Source organism: Microcebus murinus, chromosome 12 (assembly GCF_040939455.1).
Source record: "Microcebus murinus isolate Inina chromosome 12, M.murinus_Inina_mat1.0, whole genome shotgun sequence".
Lineage (NCBI taxonomy): Eukaryota > Metazoa > Chordata > Mammalia > Primates > Cheirogaleidae > Microcebus > Microcebus murinus.
In genome coordinates this window covers 15032349-15056443 of record NC_134115.1, presented here as the reverse complement: position 1 = coordinate 15056443, position 24095 = coordinate 15032349, and the positions used below count along the sequence as shown (strand labels likewise).

Below are 24095 nucleotides of genomic sequence, written 5' to 3'. Positions count from 1 at the left end.
TTGATCATAGTGAGAATTAGAATAAACCAAGTCTAGCACCTTTTCCCCAGGAGCTTAAAATGCTCCAGGAAGCACTCACTGGGTGTCCACGTGTCTATCTCTGTAGCCTTCAGTCCACTTCTGAGCAAATCTGTGATTTGTACTGGCAGCCTTAGAGTGACTGATTTAACCCCATTATCAGTGAGAAGCAGCAGATCCTACACTGCATTCCGTCCTTCCGTCTCCTCCAAGTCAGCTCTTTTGTTGAGTACATTGAAATTTGCTGCAGTTTGAATGTCCCCTCTGAAAATCATGTTGAAACTTAATCCCCAGTGTGGCAGTATGAGAGACTGGCGGGTGGGGTGGCTCATTCCCCCTCCCCCCCTCCCCTGAATGGATTAATTTGTTCATGGATTAATGGGTTAATTGGTCATCATGGGAGTGTGACTGGTGGCTTCATAAGAAGAGGAAGAGAGACCTGAACTGGCACGCTTGGCCTCTGGGACATGTGATGCCCTGCGCTGGCTTGGGGCTCTGCAGAGAGTCCCCACCAGCAAGAAGACCCTCACCAGATGCAGCCCCTCAACTTTGAACTTAGCCTCCATAACCGTAAGAAGTAAATTATTTTTCTTTATAAATTACCCAGTTTCAGGTATTCTGTTATAAGTAATAGAAAATAGACCAAAACAAACTTCTCCAATAAAATTCAAAGTTTAGACATTACTATTGTGAAACCTGAAATGCATTCAGCCCTTGGTACCTGTGTGAGGCAGTGTGGGGCACAGATGTATAGACATGCTCCCTTTACCTTTCTGCGGGATGCAGCCTGGCATGCAGGGAAATCAAAAGGAAATAAATATAAGTTTTTAAGTGTACAAAGGAAAGCCCCATGAGTGGAAGCAAATGCCATAGAAGTTAAGGGAAGGGTGAACTAAATACTCACAGGAGATGGCTTTTGCACTGGACCTTGAAGAATAATCCAGTCTTCCAGAAGGAGAGCTCTTTTGGTGGAAGGAGGTCTCAGGAGAGGTGATGGTATGTGACAGAGCTCATCCTTGGGAAGCCAAAGAGGTGTTTGAGGGGCGTTTAAGCAACTTCCAGACTGTGTATGGAGAACAAAGCACCAGGACCTAAACTTATCTATTGGCAGAGTTTTGCTGCAGGTGCAGACGATACCTTTGTAAAAGATGGGCTGACAATCCTGAGTTCAGAGTTGAGGTTTTGGCACTCTCACTTATTCTTGGGTGACCTCGAACACTTTGTATCCACCATGTGGGTCACCTACAAAATAGAAAAAGTAGCAACAGCAAGGTATAGGTGGTGCAACGACCAACAGATATTCAGTGCTCCACAGAGGTCAGATTGGGACAAACGGTGCTTAAGCCCAGGTGCTGAAATTACGCAGCCTTGCACCTTACTCACATCTAACTTTGTGACGGAAAGCTATTGAACCCACTGTTTCCTAGACAACTCATGTGCGAGAACACAGGCGTTTATTATTTCCTTTTGCCTGGTAAACATTTTCCAGAAAGAGTCAGGAAGCATCCGCTTTGCTCTCCAATGAAGGTGAGCTGCTACACTGGCGGCCCAGCCACCAAATCGTCTCCAGTGGCACCGTGCCACGTGGATGCTCAAGTTGGCAGTTTTCTGCTTGAACTCTCCAAATGACAAATGTGATAAGATTTGCTTTTTTAGATAGCAGCTGCATCTTTCTTCCATCCCTATTGCTTCCTTTGGACTCAGCAGTTTTCCTTTTTGCTCCAGATAAATTGCTGTTAATTTAAATGTACTGCAGATCCTCGCCATTTCACGGCTGATTGCTTCTGAGTGATAGGAGGAAAGTGTGTGCACGTTCGAATGTAAATAAATTTAAATGTGTTGTGAGCCGGTGGTAAAAACGCAATGTGCTGCACTGACCTTCAACCCCCCCCCCCGCCCCTTCCCAGCCCTTCCCTTTGAAAAGGTCAGTGAATAGAGCCTAAATCAGCAAATAGCAGAGACTGAGTATTAGGGCACGTCCGGTTTCTTCCCCTTTCTTCTTTCGACCTTGTGTCTCATTTCTCAGGCAGCACCTGCTGTACCCCCGTTCCCGTCTAGCTCGGCCAGTGCATGCAGCGGTGACAAAGTTTCTCTGAAGTTGTTTTTGATAACAGAGCTGATCCCATGGTAACGGCCACGCACCATCGGAATGCTGCAAATGCTTCAGAATGTCACATTGTCAAAATATCTATATTTCAGGCTCGTAAGCTAGACAGCTCGTTTGGCTGCTAAACCCACAAGATGTTCAGCCATTTGTTGTGGTCTAAAAACTTTCCCCCTCACTAGGTGAAAATAATCATCTATTGTTTGATATCATTTTGTGGTCTCTTTTGTGAGTTTTTTATAACAGGACAGGGCCAAATCATGAGATCCCGGTGGGTAAACTGAGGGCCTGGCTGAATTTTACTGTCAACTTCTTAGAAATAGGATGCACCAGATATGTTTCTTTATCAAAGAGTCAACTCTTGCAATCCAGCTAACTTTTCAGTATGTGGTGGACTCTCTGTAGTCGGTCAGTAGCACCTGAAGGTCAAGGGTACCAAGGGGAGGCTGACTTGCCTTCCCTGAGGTGAGAGGTGGTGGAGGTGGCAGTTTGAGGGCAGACGCTGCATGCTGCTTACATTGCTAACAGGCTGGCTTTTCCTCACGAGGAAGACATCGTGTGTGTTTTTGTGGTGACTCTGCTTGCTTTTATTTCGTGGGTGTCTGGGGCTGAGATCTGCTTCTTTGGGCGGGATGCATCCTAAAAGGGCAAGCAGAAGGAGGCTGCAGGGAGACATTTGACATCCACTGAAATAGGGGCAAATGCAATTTCAGCCTGAGTCCAACAGAACTTCAGATAGTCAGTAGAGCTGGCGTCGGGCAAAGTAAACTGTGTTTCCCAATTGGTGTAGGTATCGAGCCTGGAGGGTCTTGGGGCTGGCAAATGGCAAGAGGCAGCAAAGGAAGAATGGCCTGGTTCCTGCTGTGAACACTCGGGATTGGTAAACTCTTGGAAACCCTGTGCCATAAACCAGTTGGAAATAAGGCTTTACACCAGCAATTTAATCATTGTGCTATTTTAAAAAAATCAAATGCCTTTCAAAATTGCATATGCAGAGGAACTAGTAATGGAATCAACAAATCTTTTTATTTCCAGGGGATGTCTTCTATTTGTAACACCACTTTCTCCAGTTTTTATTGACAAACTTGACATCCTTACATTAATCCTAATTATTTCAGTGGGAAGGAATTTGAGCTCCACCCTCTTAAAACTTGAGGGATTTGGTTTGTTAATTTGGCATGTTCATCCTACAGGCCACAGTCTGCTCTTACACCAGCTCGGCTATGTTTTCCTGGAGGCAAAAACATTTAGGAGGAGACTGGAGAGAGATATGAAGGAGAATTAATCAGCGCCACTGTGTTCTTCCTAAATTCTCAGGGCACTGTGGGTGATTAAATCCATAAATGATGTTTGGTGTCTGTCCCGAGTTCTTTGCCTGAGACCTGGAAGGGCAGGAGAGAGAAATGCTGTGGAGATTAAGCTCCGCAGCCTCTTAGTGTTGCTGCGAATGATGCTACAGATTGGTGGTGGAGGCAGACGACAGCAGCAGTTGGCAGACCAGACACCAGGTGGAGGAAGATGGAGAGTCTGCAGGGTTGGGCTTAGCGGTGCATTGCAAAGCTGAACTTGAACATTTCTTGGGGGTTTCTATTATGACGCATCTATTTTGTCACTTGTGAATCTAATAAAGATTCATGCAAAGTACACACAGAATTACACGTACCAGAATCTTCCCCATTCCACTGGGTTTTCATAGGATATTTGGAGAGAGCTTGTCTTCTGTTGTCTCCTTCAGGCACTTGGACAGGGCAGGGTGGCTATGGAATCAGAGGTCCTCGCTGGAACTGGGCTCTACCACCCACTAGCTGTCGGGCCTCCGGCAAGCTGCTTAACTCTCTGGGCCTCTGTGCCCTCACCAGTCAGGCGGGCACTATAATAACAGACCCTATCGCACGGAGTTATTGGGAAATGAAAAAGGCTAGCTTGGGCACAGTGCTTAGAAGAGAGCCTGGCCAAAGTAGATTAGCTGTTAACTTATTGAGCAAATTATTTACTCTTCTTTATCTGCAGGGCAAGGAAGTGTTTGAGGTCAAGGAACTCCATTTTCTTTGTTTTTGTATAATTTATCACAGTGTCTACTGTTTGGTCAGTGTGTAATAAATGTTTGCAGATTTGTTTAATATTAGGTATTGTATATTATATGATTATATACTATTATGTAATATATGCTTATACTGTATGTCTTATATTGTATGTATACATTTATGATATATACTACATGTCTTATCCTATATATGTTATATAATACTACATCTTTCTATATATGTGTCTCATATATGCTATGGTACTTACTTAAATTTAGGCAACTTATTATTTAATATTAGGATTCCTGAAAAAGAATCTAAATATTTGCATAGTCTGGTATTTCACCAGCTAAGTTAGCCAGTTCTCTGTTCCAATTGCGGAATAAATAATCAGTTAGTTTAGAAATAATTTGATAAAATTAGGTGGGGAAAGAGAATCAGGATCTGGGTAGATATTTTGTTGTTGAATCTCATTTGCCTCCAAAGGCAAATCTATAAAAATTCTTCAGGGATCACCTATATCATGTACATATTTTTCCTCCTTAAATTAAGCTGCTAACATCTGATTCCGTTGTGGGTAGAGCCGTCTGCAGAAAGCCTTTGCACTTCTTTCCCATGTTTCATGTACCATATCAAATCAGTTTTAAGTTTAAAACTAAGTTGCTCAAGAAGGAGAGGCACATTTTCTCCCAGCTTATGTTCTGTTATTATATATTGCTTTGTGTTTTCAAGCGTATTCCATGTTGTGTCTTATTTTTGATGTTTATTTATTATGTTCATTTAAAAGTGATTGTACTTGTATGTTAATATCCATTGATTTTTTCTTTTGAGCATGACTTATGTTTTATTTTGTGTTTCTTTTAGGTTTTGTTTTGTTTCATAAGATCCCACTGGATGGGTAACTGAAATAAAGGAAAAGACAGAGAAAGGGGCTGTGGTGCTTATTGGTTGATGCTGCCCTGTTAGCTGGACTCTTGGGACTGCTGTTGGCTTATCCCGGGAAGTGCTGCTGCTTGGGGGTTTCCTGGTAGATGTGGGTGGGGTTTGAAAGGGGATTTCGCCAGTTAAGAAGCCTGCATGTATTGTGAGCCGTGACCGGGGACACCAATGCAGAGGCAGCTCTCAGGCAGCTAAGCAGCACCTCAAGAAAACATCTTACGTTAGTGCTTCTCTTCTGTTCTTACAATAACTCAAATATAAAGTTGAAATGAAATTCCATTGGATTGTGCTTCTCTTCTGAAGAGTGTGCTGTTTGACCATACTGGAAATGCATTGATTTTAAGTGCTTCTGTTTATTAAAAGGTGAACTGCGAAGTTAAAAAAAAAAAAAAAATCTAAAGTTGAGAGCAGGTATAAGTGCACACTAAATAGTCTAATCTACATTTAACACATATTTTAGTATCATTTTCTGTTCTCTAATCAGTACTGAATTCGGAGAGTTAGACTTTCCATTTACAACACCGTGACTAAAAGAGTTAAAGGCATCTTCGCTTGGGGGACTTAGTGGGGTCCTCGGAAGGTTTTTTCCGTCACTGGTGATAAAAGCCAAACTTCCAGCTTAGGTCTCCGAGTCACGCGAGTCACGCGAGGCCGGTGATTGCCTTAAGCTCATCAGCTGGCGAAGAAGTGGCGGTGACAGCGGCAGCTGTGTGGTGGGGCTACAGCTTGAAGTTAGTCATAGTCAGTTCAGAATAACTAAAAGAGTGAAATATATGCATATGGAGAAATTACAACCTTGCCCCTTTTTATTTGCCCTCTGTGATCCACCTGCTTTTTAGAAGTCTGCCGAGTGAGAAGGCCGCAGCATCTCATGCTGTTCGCATTACAGAATCGCAGCTTTTCTACTCTGAAAGGCCTGGGAGCAGAATGGCTGGCCCGCTGTGAGCAGGAGAAGGGGTTCTAAGGAGGATAGTCCCCCTGCAGCACACTGCCCCCCCACTGCTGGGTTTTCACGGGCAGGAAAGCTCGTCCCGACCCCAGTAGCAAAGAGGTGGCAGGTCGATAATGAATATGTGCTTTATAGTGGCCTTCTCCATTGCTGAGAGGGCAGCCTTACAGCTACAATTCCTGCATCCCCCAGAGTCTGCCCCTGAACGCCTGTTTCATTCCCTTCACCGTCATGGTGACCTTAGTGCTCTGCTCAGCCTGCGCCAGGCAGGATCCTCGTCCTGAAGAGAGGTTTGCTGCCCCCACCCCGCCCCACCTCACTCCCTCTCAAGTCGGGGACTCCAGAGCCAGGCCATACCGAAAACATATGGGATATTTCATCTGCAAACACAATCAGCTCTGTTAGACATGCACGTGTACCCATGGCTGAATTGGAAACTTATTGACGTTTTTAAAATTGTTTTTTTTTTTTTTTTCCGGGGTGGGGAATAGTTGCTCAAGTTCTGCAGTTTAGCTTTAAGGATTTATATAGATTTTTAACTAGTCCAACATATTTTGAAACATTGTTTTGAATCCTGTGTAAACCAAGGCATTAATCTTAATAAACCAGGATCCATTTAGGCACCACTTGATAAAAAAAAGGAATATCCATAATGAATATTTTATACTGTATCTTTTACATTATCCACTAAATATGTTGTTGCTCATTGCAGACCTTTCACAGAGTCCTATGGATTACAGCATTGAACTTGGCTACTCCATACCCATGCCTTAAAGAGGGGCAGTTTCTCCAAAGCATAAACATGCTGCTAGTTCTCAAAAAGTTGTCATTCCAACTCCATTGAGTGTAATGGCAGCTGGCCCTTAGTCTGAGGTCCCAATAGTCTCTGAATTCCCATTTTCTTGTTTGCTGCTCAATGACAGTTCCTGTCACTACTTAGATTTCGATCTTTCCCGAAGGTGTTGATTTACAAAGAGGCCAGCTAATAGCAGAAATCCTGACCTCTAAAAGAAAAGTGAAATTCAAACTGTGAGCCAGGCAGGGGTTTAGTACGGCAACGGTTCTTAAATATCGGCCATTTGCTACAAAATTTTTTTTTAAGCTTTTATGTTATTCCATGGAGCCATAAAAAAGCGATGGATTGTTTAAGAACTATTTTATAAGCTTCACAGACCCAAAAGGGAAAAAAAGGAGAATATTTGTATTCAACAGCTAGAAGGATCGCAGGGTAGGTTTTTGTTTTAAAATGGAAAGAAGTGGACAGATAAGGCAATTTAATATATCAAAGATCAGTTGACATCTCCTAGGGAACGATGAAAAGAGCAGGCTATTAGAAAATTGTTTCATATGGTTCTTGTGTTCTTTGCTTTTCTTTTTTTCTAATCCTTAAAGACCACAATCAGTAACATGGCTTCTCTTTTCTATACTGTAGCCCACCCGCTCTCGTCCTTAACTTTTTATGTCCCCCATAAGAAATATGCTTTTTTTTTTTTTTAGAGCTTCCTGATGGCACGCATTGTGTTTTTGCCGAATTAGAAAAGGAGAGGCGGCATTTTTGCTGAAATCAAGTCTGTCGCCCTCCAACAAGGAGTTGGCACTTCTGTGCCAGGCTGGTGTCCGAAATAAACGAAGTGTGGTCTGGGTGAGGCAAAACCCACCCCTCCAGAGGGCCAGCTGTCTCCAGCCCCCACCAGCCATGCCCCCACGAGAATGGGGGACCAGGTTTCCAAATCTTGTGACTCTTTAAGAGAAAACATGAAACCTGGATTTTTGTGTGAAATGTCCCTATTGTTAAAAAGTTGGCTTGGTTAATTTTAAAACATTCTGTAGGCCAACAAAACATGTCTGTGAGCTGCCAGTTTGTTGCTTTTGTCTTAAAACATGATCATTGTTCTCTCATTATATCCTTCTGTCTTTCCCTTGCAAATTCACTTTTCTTTCTTTCTGACAACGCCATCGAGGGCTTTATTGCAACAAGCTATGAAACTGAGTTTAGCAACCTAGTGATCTCTGCAGCATGTCCATTTCCCGTGACTCCCACCCAGTGGTGACTCTGGGTCCTCTCACCTTACCGGGAATTCTCCCCAAACGGTGGGTGTCTCCCCACCACTCCCTGACTGGTCTCACTCCCCTGGGGCCAAAGGCATCCTAGTAAGTCCTCCATCGTGTTTTGTCTGACACCAATTTCTTTTTACCAGCAGCCGTGTCTTCTGGCCTAAGTTTAGGTGGGAAAATGCGCATACTATTTTCATGGATGTACCTAACCTACCGGTGTCGCCACTGGTAAATGGAAGACAGGTGTGTCATCTTCAGGAGATGCAGTCCAGGTCCTTTATCTTGTTCACCCACTGTTGAACGGGGTCCTCCTGAGACCCTCTCAGACAGCTGAGATAGACATTATGAAACACCCCCTGTCATCACAGGAGACATCAGCTCTAACTGTGACAACAACAAGAGCAGAACAGTCTGGAGCTAAGGAAAGTTCCTCTCTCAACAGGAAAAATGAATCTCAACATACATTAGAGAGAATCGATTCAGGGGTTTTTACTCCCAGTCTCCCGGCAGGGACTGATTTCCTTTCTGACCCACTGAGATTTCTCTCCAGAAATAGGTAGCAAGGAGAAGAGCTGGACAATCCCAGCCCCGCCCACAGCACAGAACACAGAAGGAGTTTACATTCGCTCCTCACTCTCCAAGTAGTCCTGAATTAGACCCAGAATGGCTGAGGCTTGAAGCGTCTCTGCAGACAGAGCAGAGGTGACAGTGGTGTGTGGAGTAAGTAGCAGAGGGAGCCCCAGGCAGGAAATCAGTTTCATGTCAGGTGTGAGAGTGAGCATGCTGGAGGGACACCTGCTTTCTCTCTCCTCTTCTTTTCCTTTCATCCTCTTAGAATCTGAACTCTCTCTCTCTCTTTCTCTCTCTCTCTCACTCTAAATTGACCCCATGACAGACTGAGAGTTTATTTTTTATTTGCTTTACTGGTAGCTTTGCAGAATTACAACACACACTTTTTCCCCCATTGCAAAATGCAATGAAAATATTAAACAGGACCTGTACTAAGTCTTCCCTCACTCCATTGGAGGGTGGGTGATTTTCACCTACTTTGGTGCTTGCCGTCTAAAACTCCTCCTTTGGTTTTGATCTGATCCCTTCACACTGCAGAAGTTCATCATGTTTTGTCTAGACTCTAGATGTGGAGGGAGAGCTGTACTGAAGAAAAGTGATTGATTCCATATAGCACAGGGTTTCACAGGGTTGCTACATCCAGCCATTGGGCAGGGCCAGTCACGTCTAGTCTATGTCCCGGGAGGCCCTGGGCTTGTGCCGCTCAACAGATGTGACTTGAAGGACACCAGTACAGAATTCTACAGTGTGTAGATCCTAGTGTGTTCTGCCATGTTCACGTAGCTGTAGTCGCTGCAAACCATGTCAGGTTTATCCAAAGGTACCTAGGAAGGTTAAAGACGCTCCTGGACATACCATGGCTTTAATTTGCTGTGGGGTTCTGCCAAGCTGAATTAGGTTGACAGAATTCCCCACCCAGAAAGTGACTCGAAGAAGGCTGTCACAGAAGGCAGTTTTCCACTCCCCATTTTCTTGCTTTGGTCTTCAGGGACAAAGGAACAGCCATCTGATTTTGACAGTGAGAGCACTCTAAGTTTAATACACTCTAATGTTGCAGTGTAGCCTTGGCTTGGTTGTTGGTGAACACCTAGAATATGTTGAACCAACACCCCCTCCCTGCCCTCCCAAACCGTTTACTATGACTGGAGTCTTAGTTTTCATGGAAAAAAAAAATTGTGTGAGAAGCAAAGAAAAGAACAGAGATTTTTCACCACCTTTATTTTAAGATAGTCCATTTATGAATTGAGTATAAACAGATACAAAGTAGCACCAGGTTCCCAAGAAAGACAAATCCTTGAGTTTCACCCATTTCATGTTCAGATCCATTTGCTGTAATCCAGAGGCAGCCTGTGAATCACTCTCATGCCTTGTGTTTTTTCCTTATAATGTTCCAGGTTTTAAAGTCATTTTTTTCACATTTTCTGTAAATAATGGATAATCATCTTTAAATTTTATTTTTAGTGCTGTTTTAACAATGTGGATAGACCGTAAATGTACTTGTGAACTCATTCATTTTTTAACAAGCCAATAAAGTTTTATAATTCATCTCCATGTGTCTTGCTTTCTGTGTAGATCCTGTACACATCCCTCCCTTCCTGCAGCACATACCATTACCCATGTGCCTTTGGTGCGTGAGAAATGTCATTGAGAGTTTTGGGGGAGTCCCAAACCCCCGTTAGGTTCTGAAATAAATCATCTCCAAAAAAGGATCTTTACTATTTCCATCAATATGAATTATACATCTGTTGTTTACTGATTTTTGCATCAGAAATATTTTCATTGGCTAAAAGGCAACCCTTAAAAAAAGTGTATAGTTGTTTTTGTTTTGTTTTTTTTTTAATCTTATATTCTGTGGGAAAGCCCTTTGGTATTTTAAAAACTTGGAATGACCCAGCTCCCAGCAAGAGGGCACACTCAGTGCTCTGTCCCTGTATTCGAAGTGACTTTGTGATCAAATAAACACAATGACTTGTACTTTCATAGAAGGAAGAGAAAGAGAGGGACACGGTGGATACAGGGAGAAGATACTGTGGGACCATAACTGTTACCAGGGTGTTCACACTTCCTGTCCTTTTTATCTCATCCTCAGGCCTGTCACACCGACCCTGCCTCATTTTTCCCTTTGAGGACAGGACCTAAAAGCGGGGTTGTAGGTTCCAGCTCTGATTCAGTTGAACTTGCTGTCCACTCTAACTCTAAAGGGTGTTTTCTCCAAATCGAAGACTTGGGGATCAGAAAAACCAAGCCAATGTGACCTAATGCTTTATCAAACCAAGTATCCTGCCACTTTTATAAGCCTGATATTCAGTGTTGGTGACCTGTGGTTTTTCTAAACTTCCTTTTAAATTTGCTGAGCTGAGAACATGTCTCATGTTTTCAGCTGAGCATAGGGCACGTTTGGATGTCGTATGATAATTTGAGGGGGTAGGCACTTGTCCCAGGCTATGCAAGTCTGACCCAGCTACGCTCACAAGCAATATGACTTTGGGAAAGTTCTTTCACCACTCCCTTCCTAGATTTCCTCATTTAAAAAATGAGATAATAATAGTAATAGTACCTACCCCACTGGGCTCCTAGGAGAGTTAAATGAGATGGCTCAGGTAAAGCACTTGGCACATTGCCTTGTGTTGTCGGTAATGAAACTTTGAAGGATTCTCTGGTTTGGATGTGCCTCAGTAAATATCTGCAGATCACAAACTCACCATGCACTGGTCACATGCAGATAGCGTGAGTGCAAATCATGGAAACCAAATAAAAGGAAACGTCACTCACTGGGCCAACCTGGATGTGGCCCACGCTGTGACGGCCACTTTGGAACTTCCTCAGGAGTTATTGCAATTCTGCCCCTGGATCCTTCTCTCTACCTGGGTGGTTCTTGCACGTTGATTCTACCTCAGATTTGATTTTGATAAAATAAAAGGATCCCATTTCTTTGGCCTGCGTTGTAATAGTTTAATGAGTTTCAGTGATGCTCTATAATTTGAGGATTCTTAAAGAAGTAGCATTGGACGTCTTATATGGAATATGGTTGACCTCTTTTGTTCTCCCTTTATTAATTCAGAATTTTTGATCATTTTAACAAGGTCTACAGTAACGCCAATTTTTTAATTCTCTACTTAAAAATCTTTGTCTATGCATATAAATAACAAATTGGCCAAAAGATTGTTTGAAGAAAAGAGTATTTCAAGTTCCCTCAAGCATCACAAATACGTGCTTACAGGCAATGAGCTACAATTATCTAGATTGTTTTTCTCTACTTCCTGAGGAAGTTTCTGGTAATAGCTCTAGTAGGCTGCTCATGCTTAGCCTAGTTGGAACTACTTCATGTTTGAAGTAATAAAATTTCATTTTCTTAATACTTTATAATTTGGGCTTTTCTTCTTATTGTTAAATAAGTGGCATTGACATTTTACCAGCACTTAATTTAAGATCCTTTTACTGTTGCTTCCATCTTTTCTAACAGATTCTAAAGTGGGATTTACCACGTGATCTAAGAGACTGTAGTAGTTAATGGGCATTAATTTTTCACTCTGTGCTTGATTTCTCACTTAAATGCTTCATGATCCTCCCAGCAACCTTTGGAGGCCAACACTAATATTGCCTATATTTTAAATGTTAGGAAACTGAGGATCAGAGCCATGCAGGGACTTGTCCCAGGTTACCTAGCTAACAAGTTGACAGCAGGACTTGAGTTCAGGCAGGCTGGCTCTAGACCAGGTGCTCTTAAGAACTCGCTGGTGTGAACTGGACTCTTGAGCCAGGAAGGAACCAAGGTGAGGCCAGCCAGGTGCCTAGGGCACAACAGGTAAAGAGGCAGTCACTCTTGGAGTCGTGCAAGTGCCCTGTGGTCACTCTTACCAGCACTGGCAGTTGAGCAGAGATTATTGTTGTTGCAAAGTGGAATTGGAAGGCTGACTTAGGTCACTGGGGTGGCACTCTCTGGTCCCAGTATGTTGTCAGGTATTTGTGCCACTAACAAATCCCTTGCAGATCTTGACTTGCAGGTACGCAGCATGGCAGTGAAATTGGCACATGCTTTTTAAATTTTACCTTATGAAATGGATAAGTTGCATCAGGTACGTATTCAATGCTAATTAGCTCATGAAAACCCAGGGCATGTTTGCTTTGTCCATTGTAACTGAAGACAGCTTTGTTGTTTTTGATTGTCCTTGTGTGAATTTCCTCATTGCTCTTGAACTTTAGTACTTCTCATTCCTTTGGAGTAGTCCCTGCTTTCCTGTGGGTGATCCTGAGGGACACCACCTCGGTGGGGGTGGAGGGGGCGGGCGAGGTGGGAAGGGGTGTTTGGGGACACATCTTGCCACCTCCACGAACCAGATCCAGACATCCAAACGAGGTGGCGGAAAATGCCCGGGCTGTGCCTTGCCTCTCAAATGCCCAGAGGCAGAGCAGCTTGGTCACGTCGATGCTCCTGTCCTCGGATGTCCTGTCTGGCAGCCCAGCAACAGAAAGAGACTGCCAAGGGCACATGCTAATTTTCCAGTCATTTGGTCAAGTCCCATCCACATGCCACAAGCCCCCAGAGCCTGTGTTTACTGAATTAAAAATCTCTGCCTGCCCATAAATTAACAGACAGTAAATTCTCTCTCTCTCCTGTACAGTTTTTACTCTCTTGCCAAGGAGGAAAGGAGAAACCTCTTTTTTTTGTTCATTTGCCACCCTTATATCTCTTTTTAATAATTCTCATCGTGTCGTAATCAGTCTTGCTGAATTGCTAAGTAAAACTGTAGGCCACGGCTGTTTGCTTTAAGGATTGTAAATCAGCCTCAGGTAAATTCATGCAGCTTCACCTAAAGCTCCTCGAACCAGGACGGGTGGCCGGACTGTCTTACCTTTTCTGAGGAGTTCTGGGTTTTTACATGGACCAGGACACAGCCTCTGAGGGTGCTTCGGGCTTTTCCGAGCTTATTCTCTGGGCAGATTTTCCTCTTGGCACTTACTCTGGGCTCCCGGATCTTGGGGAGGTTGACCACCTCGTCACCCTGCCCTCAACACTGCTGAATTGCCTGCCAGGTTGAATTCGGTGCCGGGTGTCTGACCAGTGGGGTGCACAGGCAGGTGTGCCTGGAGGGAATATCTGCTGTTTCTGCCAGGGGGGTGCCAGCCTCACAGGGCTCAGCGCCACCCCCACCACCACCACCGCCATGTTTGTGGTCTTGCGGGTGGCGCCGCCTCTGTGGCTCTGCCTCTAGGCCCCAGTAACGCAGCTGCCCTTACTTATGCCTCCGTCCCTAGAGGTGGTGAGGGCTTCCCACTGCTGCCAGTCCCTGAGTGCGACGTTTCCTATTTGTCCCTTTAACCCGCCCATATCTCTCTGTGTTAGTCCCTACAATACATCTCTGCATTTAAACCATCTTGGGTGAGTTCTTCCCCTTGACAAGACCTCAACTGAGACATGTATCAAATTATTTAATGTATCATCTCGTTTATCTTATATCATATGGATTCAAAACCTGGTAAATATTTATTAGGTGTCAATTACAGTTGACCCTTGAATAATGTCGGGGTTAGGGACACCAACCCCCCCTGCCACCCCGATGCATAGTTGAAAATCAGTGTATAACTTTTGACTTCCCCAAACTGAACTACTGATAGCCTCCTGTTGACTAGAAGCCTACCTGACAACATAAACAGTTGACTAACACATAAACTAATATCTACATACATTTTATGCATTCATGACATACCTTACTTTTTCTTAATTTTTTCAACCTTTTCTAAGCTACACGGTTCATCTGTGAGTTTTTTTCAGGTTATTGCAAATCTCCAAAATTTTTTCCAATGTATTTGTTGAAAAAAATCTGCATCTAAGTGAACCCATGCAGCTCAAACCCGTGCTGTTCAAGGGTCAGCTGCGCATGTCGGGCAGGTAGGTAGCAGTGGGCGATATCTCAGTGAACCAAGCAGCTGCCATCTTTTGCCTCATGGGCTGTGCTGGCACTATTGCTGCCTCTACACATGAGAGAACAATGGCTTAGGAAGTTAGGTAATTTGTCCATGGGCACACGAACCAGATTCATCTGCCTATAAAATCCCTGCTTCTGGCTCTGCTTCTCTGAGGCGAGTGATTGTCCTTTGCCCCTTGGCGTCTCCATGGCAGCAAGTTCTGAGCTGCCATTAGACAGACGGCTGCTCTTTGTTTTGGTGGCTGCACTTGTTCTTGACCTGGTGTAAACAAGAGTATCCCTGCCCTTGTTACCTATTTTCCTTTTTCTTTCCCTTTTATTTTTTTAATCATTTCCTCCCTTTTTTCTCTAATTCTCTTTCTACCCAACACAGACACCATAAATAATATGCTTTGTCCTTTCTTTAATTTATACACATTAAAATTTTTAAGTTGATTAGATGGAATGTGCTTAGGAAAGAGATTTTGTGAGAGAGAGAGAGAGAAGCTCAACAAGGAAAGAGCATATTAATTCTCACACACACATACATATCCACGGAATAGGAGTATTTCATACTGCAGCCCTCTTTGATTAAATGGAAATTTAATCCCAGTACAAATACCTTTTATCTCATTATCATCTCCCCAGTGCTCACTGTGCTCTAACACTCCTAGCTCCTCTTAAAAAACTTTCCATGTTGTATTTTCTGTGTTTTGTTTTTACTTCATTATAAATAGCAAGAAATTTTGCTGAGAAGAAATGATTACAAATCCCAAAAGGTTGGTGTTCCGTTCTGAGCTCCAAGATGTAAGGATTGAGTGGATTTCAGATTTGGCAAAATATCTGACTTGGCAAATGCTCCCATCCTTATTTATGACAGCTTGGAAGCTTCCATTTTCCATGGTTTATAAACGATGCTGCTGATTTTGCCTCCTTTTTTCTATTTTGCTGTGAATTATGAAATAACCAGCCTGAAAGTTTCCTTGTAATGTTAACCCTCTTAGAGGAGTGAGAATGAGAGGAGAGAGAAACACCGTGTGTGAATTATTGTTCCTTCTTGGTTATGAGGTGCATGTCACGTATTTCATACAGACAGTGTGCTTCCCTTTTTCTGCCTTTCAACAAAGTGAAAATCTGGAAATGTTGAGGGTTTGGATATAGACAGCGATACTCTGTGGTTGTCACTGTGACCACCAAGGACTTCTTGGCCAGCAGTCCCCTATGGGGCAATCAGTCCCATCCCCACATGGCAATTTGACAGCTGGATTCTGGAGAAGGCATGTAATGCAGAAAGCCCCAGAGAATTTTTTCCTAGTGCTGTGAATAGGTTGTGCTTCCAGGGATCTCCATGCCCATATTCTTAGTAGAACATTGTCCAAATGGAGGAACCACTGAGAAGTTGTCTCCTTCTTCTTTTCCCTCCCTCCTGCCCCTTCTTCTCCTTTTTCTCTTGACTTCATACTCAACTCCTCCAAAGCCCAGTCATCTTATACTTTCTTTGTGAGAGCTTTCTTCTTTGGATTCAGGTAACTGCACAGAAATTGGGAGCCTCCATTTATTGGGTAGAGTAGACAGGTTTTGCTGAATACAGGCAGTGGGAATTTTCACATGCAGATCGTATCTTCTCAGAAGCAGACACCAAGACGGGATTGAAGTTGCAAGTATTTTTATCCAGAGAAACTCTTGGGTGAGAGAGAACGGGGTGTCTGAGAGGTTACAGGAGCATCAGACTGCAGTGGAAGCGGGACCTTGAGTGAATGAGAGAGGGAGGGAGGGTTAGGTCAAGCCCCCTAGACTGCCATTCACTCCAGGGAAGTCTTAGCAAGGCTGCTGGGGAGTCTTTGAGTCAAACTTGGCCATCGGAAGAGTTCCTCGTCTCCCAGGATGGGTCTGCAGTTGTATTCCTACCACTTTCAGTCATTGGCGCTAGAGCAGGACATAGGGAGCTCAGCCTTTGCAAATGAGCACTTGGATTTCAGAACACAGCATCTAATGCACCTGGTCAAGTACATTCCCTGTTGAAGTTCTTTGAGGCCCATTCTCGTGGCTCTCAAACAATAGGCACTGTCTTATCTGAGCCCCTCTTAACAGATGTACTTGTTAACCACTGCTCGCCTTCTCTCGCTAGGACATAATGACCAACCTGCACAGTACCCCAAACACAGCGGGTTGAACAGCTGGGCTGAACAGCTTGGCTGAGTGCTCGAGGGTACCTCTGCTTCCCTAAATGGCCTACTACCAGTTGTATTGGTTAAAAGGGCTTCAGCTATACTCATTCTTAAGAAAAAAAAAAAAGTACATACACTGGGCAAATCAACATTTTGAAATGCTTAAAATGTCATTTTTGAGCTGTAGCCATCCTTTTATTTATGGCAACATAAAACAACATCTGAAACTAAGACCTGTTTTTGTTTTTCTTGCCTACATACTAAAACCACAAGTGATTTTATTTCATTTCATTTTATGTTCCCCGTCAAACAGATTTCCTATCATGGCAGCTCTCATTATTGATTCATATTCTTCTAGCAGAGTGTTTATGGAAGTGTACATCAATACCTTGCCAGGCATGAGGAAAGAGCTGGAGTGCAACAGAGCAGTGCGTCCTCTTGCACAATTATTCACCCCTGTTCCCAGGAGCCCTGGAGTTGAATTGTTTTCAAGAAAAATGATGCCTTGTTCAGATTCGAAAAACTTTATTCGGTACTTTCTAAGTGCTGGACCATAGGTTGCTGACTCAAATGACCAGAGAGACTGGACGGTCACATGCCTGGGTAGGTGGGCTTGTGGGGATGCCCCTGTGCATGGGCAGAGCTGTCCCCAGCCCCCGCCCATGTTGCCATGTAGGAATGCAGGTTCAGGGTAGCCAAATATTCTGATTTTTTAAGTCAAGGGGAGATCTGGGTTTTTGTGTGAAATTTCCCAGTTTTGAAATGTTGGCAAGGCCCTTCACATTTTTTAAAGCCCCTGTGAGCCAAGCATAACATGTCTTTACGCCAAATTTTGCCTTTTGTGACTCTCCTGCTGGACATCCTGCCCGTAGCTTTCAGACAAGGCTCCTTTGCAATGGCCTCGAGTAGATACTTGTCTTAAGTTAGGCTCCCTGGTCGCAGGCTCTGAGATGAGGATTCATGGGCAAGTGATTGATTTTTTTAAGGGTGTGACTGGGAGAAGAATAGGGGAATCAGGACAGACAGTGGGGGGCTGGACAGGAGTACAATTTGAGACAAGCTTTGGGAGGTGGCTCTGGCCTGATCCTTTAAGGTGCCTCTCAGAGTTGTCCCACCCTGAGATTAGGGCGCTGGGCTCTCACTTTCATGCACCTGCCAGCCATTGGCTGAGGGTTGCAACAGGCAAAAGTAGACTCTGATAGCTCAAGGGTACACCTCCAGAAAAGGGACACAGGTGCCACTGTCACCACTCGCAGGGCACACAGTGGCAGTTACAGTACTTCTGAGCCCCCCCCCCCCCCCCCCCGCCTACCACTGCACAGCCAGTGCCAGAGATCTGTGACTTTCCCAAGTCCACAGGGTGAGCCAGAATTCAAACCCTGATCTTTTGACCCCGTGTCCAGTGCTTGTGGACACTCTTTCCACCTGCTTCTTACTGAGATCAAAATGCAGAATTTAGATAGTAGTAGACCCTAAAGCTTGGTATGCAGACCCCAGGGGACCAGCTCTTCTTTTCCTCCAGGACTGCATGGACAGAGGATGGCACGGCCGCTCGGAGGAGGCAAAGGCAGCCCAGCAGGAACTAGCAAGGGCTGAGACACACCTGCCCTGCTGCTGGGGAGGTGGCCTTGTGGGGAAATAGGCCTGTGGCTTTTGCACCTTATATCATAGTACCACAGTATGGATACTGCTTCCTCCGGAGAAATTTAAACTCTGCATGTATTTAATTTGAAGATATACCCTCTAAAATCCCACCAATTTCCCTTCAAGGAAACCCATCAGGGTGCGGAGAGCAGGCAAAAGCCACAGCACCATCTGCCAAGCAGACATCTCTGGACTCTGCAGGTCCCAGAGGCAACCAGATCAGATTCTTTTTTTTTTTTTTTTTTTTTGAAACTGAATTCATTACATCTGTCCAGACAGCGCTTGCCCTGTGCCCTCTGCTGTAGTTAACAGCTTGCTCATCCTCCCAGCTCTCTGGGTTGGCCAGGGACAGCTTCCTCTTCGTCACCTCTCAAGTGCAGTCCCCAAATCGAGCCAGGTCTTCCTGTCCCATTTTTTTGCACCCGCACTGCCTCTGCCTTCCTCCAGGCCCTCCGTAGTTGAGGGGGGCGAGCTGGCCTCTACCCACCGAGTCTCACCTTATCTTCCCAAAACGCAGACGAGTTGCTCACACACCTTTGGCGACTGGCGCAGTGAAGTAGATCAAGTTCAAGCTCCTCCACAAGTTCAGGACGTTTTTGCTCCAGCCATGCTTCCCCACCAACCAGGGGGCTCTGGCCCCCTTCCCCAGGCCTCCCTCTCCACCAATCCGGCCCTCTGCCTTCCACCACCCTCCTGAACACCCATCTGTCAGAGCCCTGGCCCTGACCGATTGGGTGACCTTGGACTTAGCACTTACCTCTCCAAGTCTCAGATTTCTCCTCAGGAAAACAAGGGTGGCAGATATCGACTTTCTGGGGTGACTGGGAGAGTCAAATAAGAAAATGTCTGGCAGGTCGTTCAGGCAGCAGGGGACACGCTGTAGGTGCCCAGTAAATGGTGGCAGTGACCGTAACAGGGATCATCAGGATGTGTCAGGATGGTTGTCCACCTTTCAAGGCTCTACTCAGTTCCCAGCCTCCTTCTAGAAGCTGCCACAGCATTCCCCACACAGAATGACGCCTTCTTTCCTACGCTGCCACGTTAGTATCGTGCTTTAGTTTTCACCTGGTGAGAAGAGCCTGGGTCCTCCGTTACCACGTTAAACACGGGCTCCAAAGCCCTGGACCTCATGCCATTCCCGGCAGAGGTACATACACATTGTGCTGTCAAAACAGCACGTGGAGAATGTGACTCTTAGCTGAGTTTGCTTTTGTCGAGACGTGAGAATGTGAGCAAAGCTCTGTGGGACTTCAGGCCAAAGGGCTTCATGAGAAATAGGGATCTTCTGAAGTCAGGAAGATCAGTAGAGTTTCAGGGGCCTGAATGAAGCTGAATCCTCCCCGAGAACGGCACAAGCAAAGTTTTCTGGGGACCTTCTTTAGCATGTGGACCAGGAATATCTTCATGTAACAGTTGCCTAGGGCTGCCATGACAACCTACTATAAACTCGATGGTTGAAAACAACAGAAATTTATTTTGCCATAGCTGTGGAGTCCAGAAGTCTCCAACTGAGGCATTGGCAGGGTTGATTCTTCTTGGAGGGTCTCAGGGTCTCTCAGCTTGTGGTGGCTGCTGGCGACTCTTGGCATTCTTTGGCTAGTAGATATGTCACTCCAATCTCTGCCTCTGGCTTCATCCCAGCTTCTCCATGTGTCTCTATGTCCTCTCTTCCTCTTGTGAAATTGTCATTAGATTTAGGGCCCATCCTAAATCCAGGTTGAATTTATCCCAAGTTCCTTAATTATGTTAACAAAACCTTTTTTTTTTCCAAATAAGATCACCCCACAGGTTCCAGGGGTTAGGATTGGACACAACCTTTCTGCAGGCCACTGTTCAACCCACTACACTGAGAACAGAGCTTAGCTGAGAGGTTGCCAGCACTGTGGAACGTACCTGGTGTAGGTGCCAAGCACATCTGAATTCCAGGCCCTGTTTGGCCCACACTCTGGACCTATTCCTTAACCTCTCTAAGTCTCAGTTTTCTTTTCTGTAAGATAAGGATACTAATTCTGCCACATAGGTTGTGAGGATAAGTTAAGAATGTATGTACCTGGTACATAGTAGCTCCCGATATTATCTATAGCTGTTCCCACTGCTCATTAATTTATGTAATAACAATTAAAATCTCTGGACATCAAGGTGGAAGAAACATCTCATGTGGCCCTTAGTCGTAAGAGCACTTGAAGAAGTTCAGTGTTTGTTGAATGAATAAACAAGTGATTAGACCTGAAGCCTATCACAAGTACTCGCTTTGTTCCAAGCATCGGAAGGGGCTATGGCAAAGTCCTTTTATATTATGTCCTGCGTTCAGGGTGAACGATGACACCAAACTTTAAAGGGAGCTCCTATTTTAGACTTGTCTTAAAAATCCTTAAAGAATATTAATGCATTGCGCTTTAGTGGCCCCATAGGTGGCCATCAGAGTGAGTGCCATGGGAAATTCATATCAAAAAGCAGCATGGAGTGACCCAAGTACAGAAAAACTCATAGCACAGAGCACAGCGGCTGACAAAAATGCCTTCAAGGGCCAGGCAGGTAACACTCTGGGAGGAGGGGGGGTGTCTGTCTTATTTAAAGAGGGCAGCTGCTGCTCAGCCCTTCACGCGACCACGTGTTGAACTGTGCCAAGTGCTGGGCGCACAGGCTGGGCAAGGCAAAGTCCCGTCTTCACAGAGCTTGTGCTGTCTGAGCTCACCCCAGCTCCAGCTGCCACGCGGCAATCCAGGCCTGTTGCTGCCACATCATCTGCTTTTCAAAGAGAAGAAGCCAGATTTTTAAATGTTGGCAAACAATGTACATTTTTAAAAGAACACTGTGCGGGCCAGACAAAACTTGTCTCCTGACTCGATTTGGCCTGTAGGGCTGCCAATTTGTAACCCCTGGGGTGGGACCTCGTGACCTTTACCTTAAGAAACATTTTCCTGTTGTCTGATTTTAAGCGAAGTCTCATTTTTCCTGACTTTGTGAAAGCTGCTAATGTTCACTGCTTGCTGCCTGTGTCCTCTTGGATATAATGATTCTTAGATGCTTCATCTCTGTCTCTTCAAGTGAGCTAAACTCAGTCTATCAGCTTTTCCTTTCCAAATCCACCTCCAAATCTTTGATTACTTTTTTGTGTTCTCTCAAGCTTCCAGAAAGGCTCTGAGAATTGTCCTTTTCCCCTCAGCATTTCTTCCCTAGAGAGTCAGAATTTGCCCCAAACCCTTAACTAAACAGCGTATAGATTAGAGCCCACTTTTAAGCTTGCCTTTCTGACTTTGCCATTCCAATTTTCACAGCCATTGAGTTGCATTGACTCCCAACCTTAGGTGTGATATTAATTTCTCTCAGAGGGACATGGATTTAATAGATTTTTTAAATTAACATTTTGTAAAATTGGAGCTGTCATGCTTTATGGCAGACTGATACAAATGTCTGTAATTACATTTTTGGCACTATATCTGGGGAATAGTCTAGAAATGTTTGTTTTAACCCCTTCCTAAAACATTCTGATTTATGGGCAGGCCTCTTTATGCACACTTCTAATAGGCCCAGTTGTCATGACAACACAGAACATCATTTGTCAAAGAGCTATAACTTCATTATATGTTGAAGCTAAAAATTTATCTTTTAGGATTTATTCTCATGACAGGGAAATTTTGCATTTCCATAGATATGCTGCTTCTCCTTAATTCTGCTTGTCTTTAGGGAGATTCAGGATTCAGGTGAAGACTTTCTAGATAATAAGACAAACCTCCTGCCTTCCACCCCCAACCCCAAACTGATGAATTCTCTTATCAATGAATAAGAGAACTCAAATGGTCTCATTGGTATAACAACAACAAACGTAGAATTGTCTGCCATGTATCTCTTACTAAATATGATTTTTTTTTCTTTTAAAAAAATTGCAATTATTTTATTGGTTGAATATTTCTTTGACTAGTAAAGTTCAAAGAAAGGGAAGAAAGAAAATGTCTGTAAATCTCTCCTACAAGCTGGAGAAGAGTATATTCAGTTATTATATTTCCTTGTGTGATCTGGGATTCATGGATTACAAACTCAAAGCCTATTATAGGGGCAGGTGAATATATAAATTAGCGAAGTAGGCTCTTGGAGACTACGTCAAAAGAGACATTTCATGCCTTGTCTAAAGAGAGGGTCATTTCTTAGTTTTTGTTGATAGAATGTGGACCATTCTACAGGATTGTTTATAACATTATTTTTTAAAGAGAAGTCAGAAATCTATTTTCATATAAAATTTCCTAATTTTAAATTGTTGGTGGGTCATGTAAAGATTTTTTGAAACAAAGTAATAGTCAAAGAAAGTAATAGTCAAAGAAAGCATACCTAATATGCATTCCATGGACTCCCAGACATGGTTTCTGCCCTACACAACAGTTTAGAATAGCTTTGTTTCTCCAAATAAAATGAGTGAATCAATTATTTTGCTCTCCAGGTCTTCTCAGGGTCTAGTTTTTTAAGTGTACTTTCTGTTGGCCTCATGAGAGGTGCTGTTCCACCCATTTGCATGCGAGGTAGCTGTAGGGCTCTGGGCAGTGTATGAGAAGAAGCGGTGAGAGACCCGCACATGCTCCTTCCTGACATGCCAAGACAGATGGCAGGGCCATCAGATGCTTTCTGGGATTGTGCAGGGATTTATGATGCTCTTTTTGTCTTTGATGGATGGGGTAGTTTAATTCTGTCCACTAAGCCCTGTCCCTCTATTTTTCTTCTATATTGAGAACCTCTGGCTGGCTGCTGCCTTTCCACAAGAGAGGGCAAAGAAATGTTTTCCCCTTACTGGATTTGAGAGTGTTTTCTTTTTTTCTCATCCACCGATGAGGGGGAAAGCACTAGTAACTCTTGGGAATACGCCATCAAAAACATCCGGGGCAAGGCTTAACTGTGGCTGTTACTGCTCCAGAGTAGGCGTGGTTTAGGGAACGGCCACCCGACCACCCTACAGCGGACACCCCACCTGGCTGGCTGGCAGTTAGCTTTAAGACACCATGGCATTCATGTAGAGTTATGCTGAATGTGGAAACCTCACAGTGGCGCTGGCCATAGCAGCAGGCCAGGACATGCTATGTGCTTTCCCCACCCCCGCTTCTCCCAGTACCTCCCATGATGCCTTTCACATATGTCGGGCATGAGACTTGCCAGGAATCTTCGCCAGTCCTTGTACACTTCACACTCCTGTGTAGTTTCCTATACACGGAACGTCATGCACCATCTCATCTCATTTTAACCCTGGCAGGGTTTTATGGAGCCTCTGTGGACATTTACTGTAGCTCTGTTGGTTACAAGTGTGCTAGCAACAATCCACTAATAAGTAGCTCTTAGAACCTGGCACAGGTTGGGGCCCCTTGTTGTTCTCTGTCTCCTTATCATGCTTTATTGAACGCCTTAGGGCAGGGAACCTGCAGCCTCAAGGCCACATGTGGCCCTCCTGATCCCCAAGTACTGACGCTCGACCAAATCCAAACTTTGCAGAATAAATCCCTTTGGATTTGTTCAGTCAAAAGGCCACATTGAAGAACCCCATGCCCCAAGGTCGCAGGTTCCCCACCCCTGCGTGATTTTTAAAACTATACTGGTATTGTGTTCTTAAAGCAAGTATATAAATTATAAAGAAAGAAGGAAAAATTTCCTATAATCCTGCCATCCAGAAATATTTTATTAATTTTTCCTAATACTTTTCTATGCCTATAACTGTTCTGTGGTTGAATAATACTGTAT

The 24095-nt window shown here is 44.2% G+C and overlaps 1 protein-coding gene across 7 annotated transcripts in view; it reads left to right on the top strand.

Annotated features, from left to right (window-relative positions):
• NTRK2 (neurotrophic receptor tyrosine kinase 2) overlaps positions 1-24095 on the top strand; it is a 345071-nt gene that overhangs the window by 119731 nt on the left and 201245 nt on the right. Inside the window, exon 13 of one of the 7 annotated variants that reach the window (XM_076008577.1) lies at positions 5011-10204. The exons of the other annotated variants lie outside the window; for them this stretch is intronic. Coding sequence (XP_075864692.1) covers positions 5011-5048 — 38 coding nt within the window. The 3' untranslated portion in view covers positions 5049-10204. Of the gene's footprint in view, positions 1-5010; positions 10205-24095 lie in introns of those variants that run through there. 7 annotated transcript variants of the gene reach the window in all.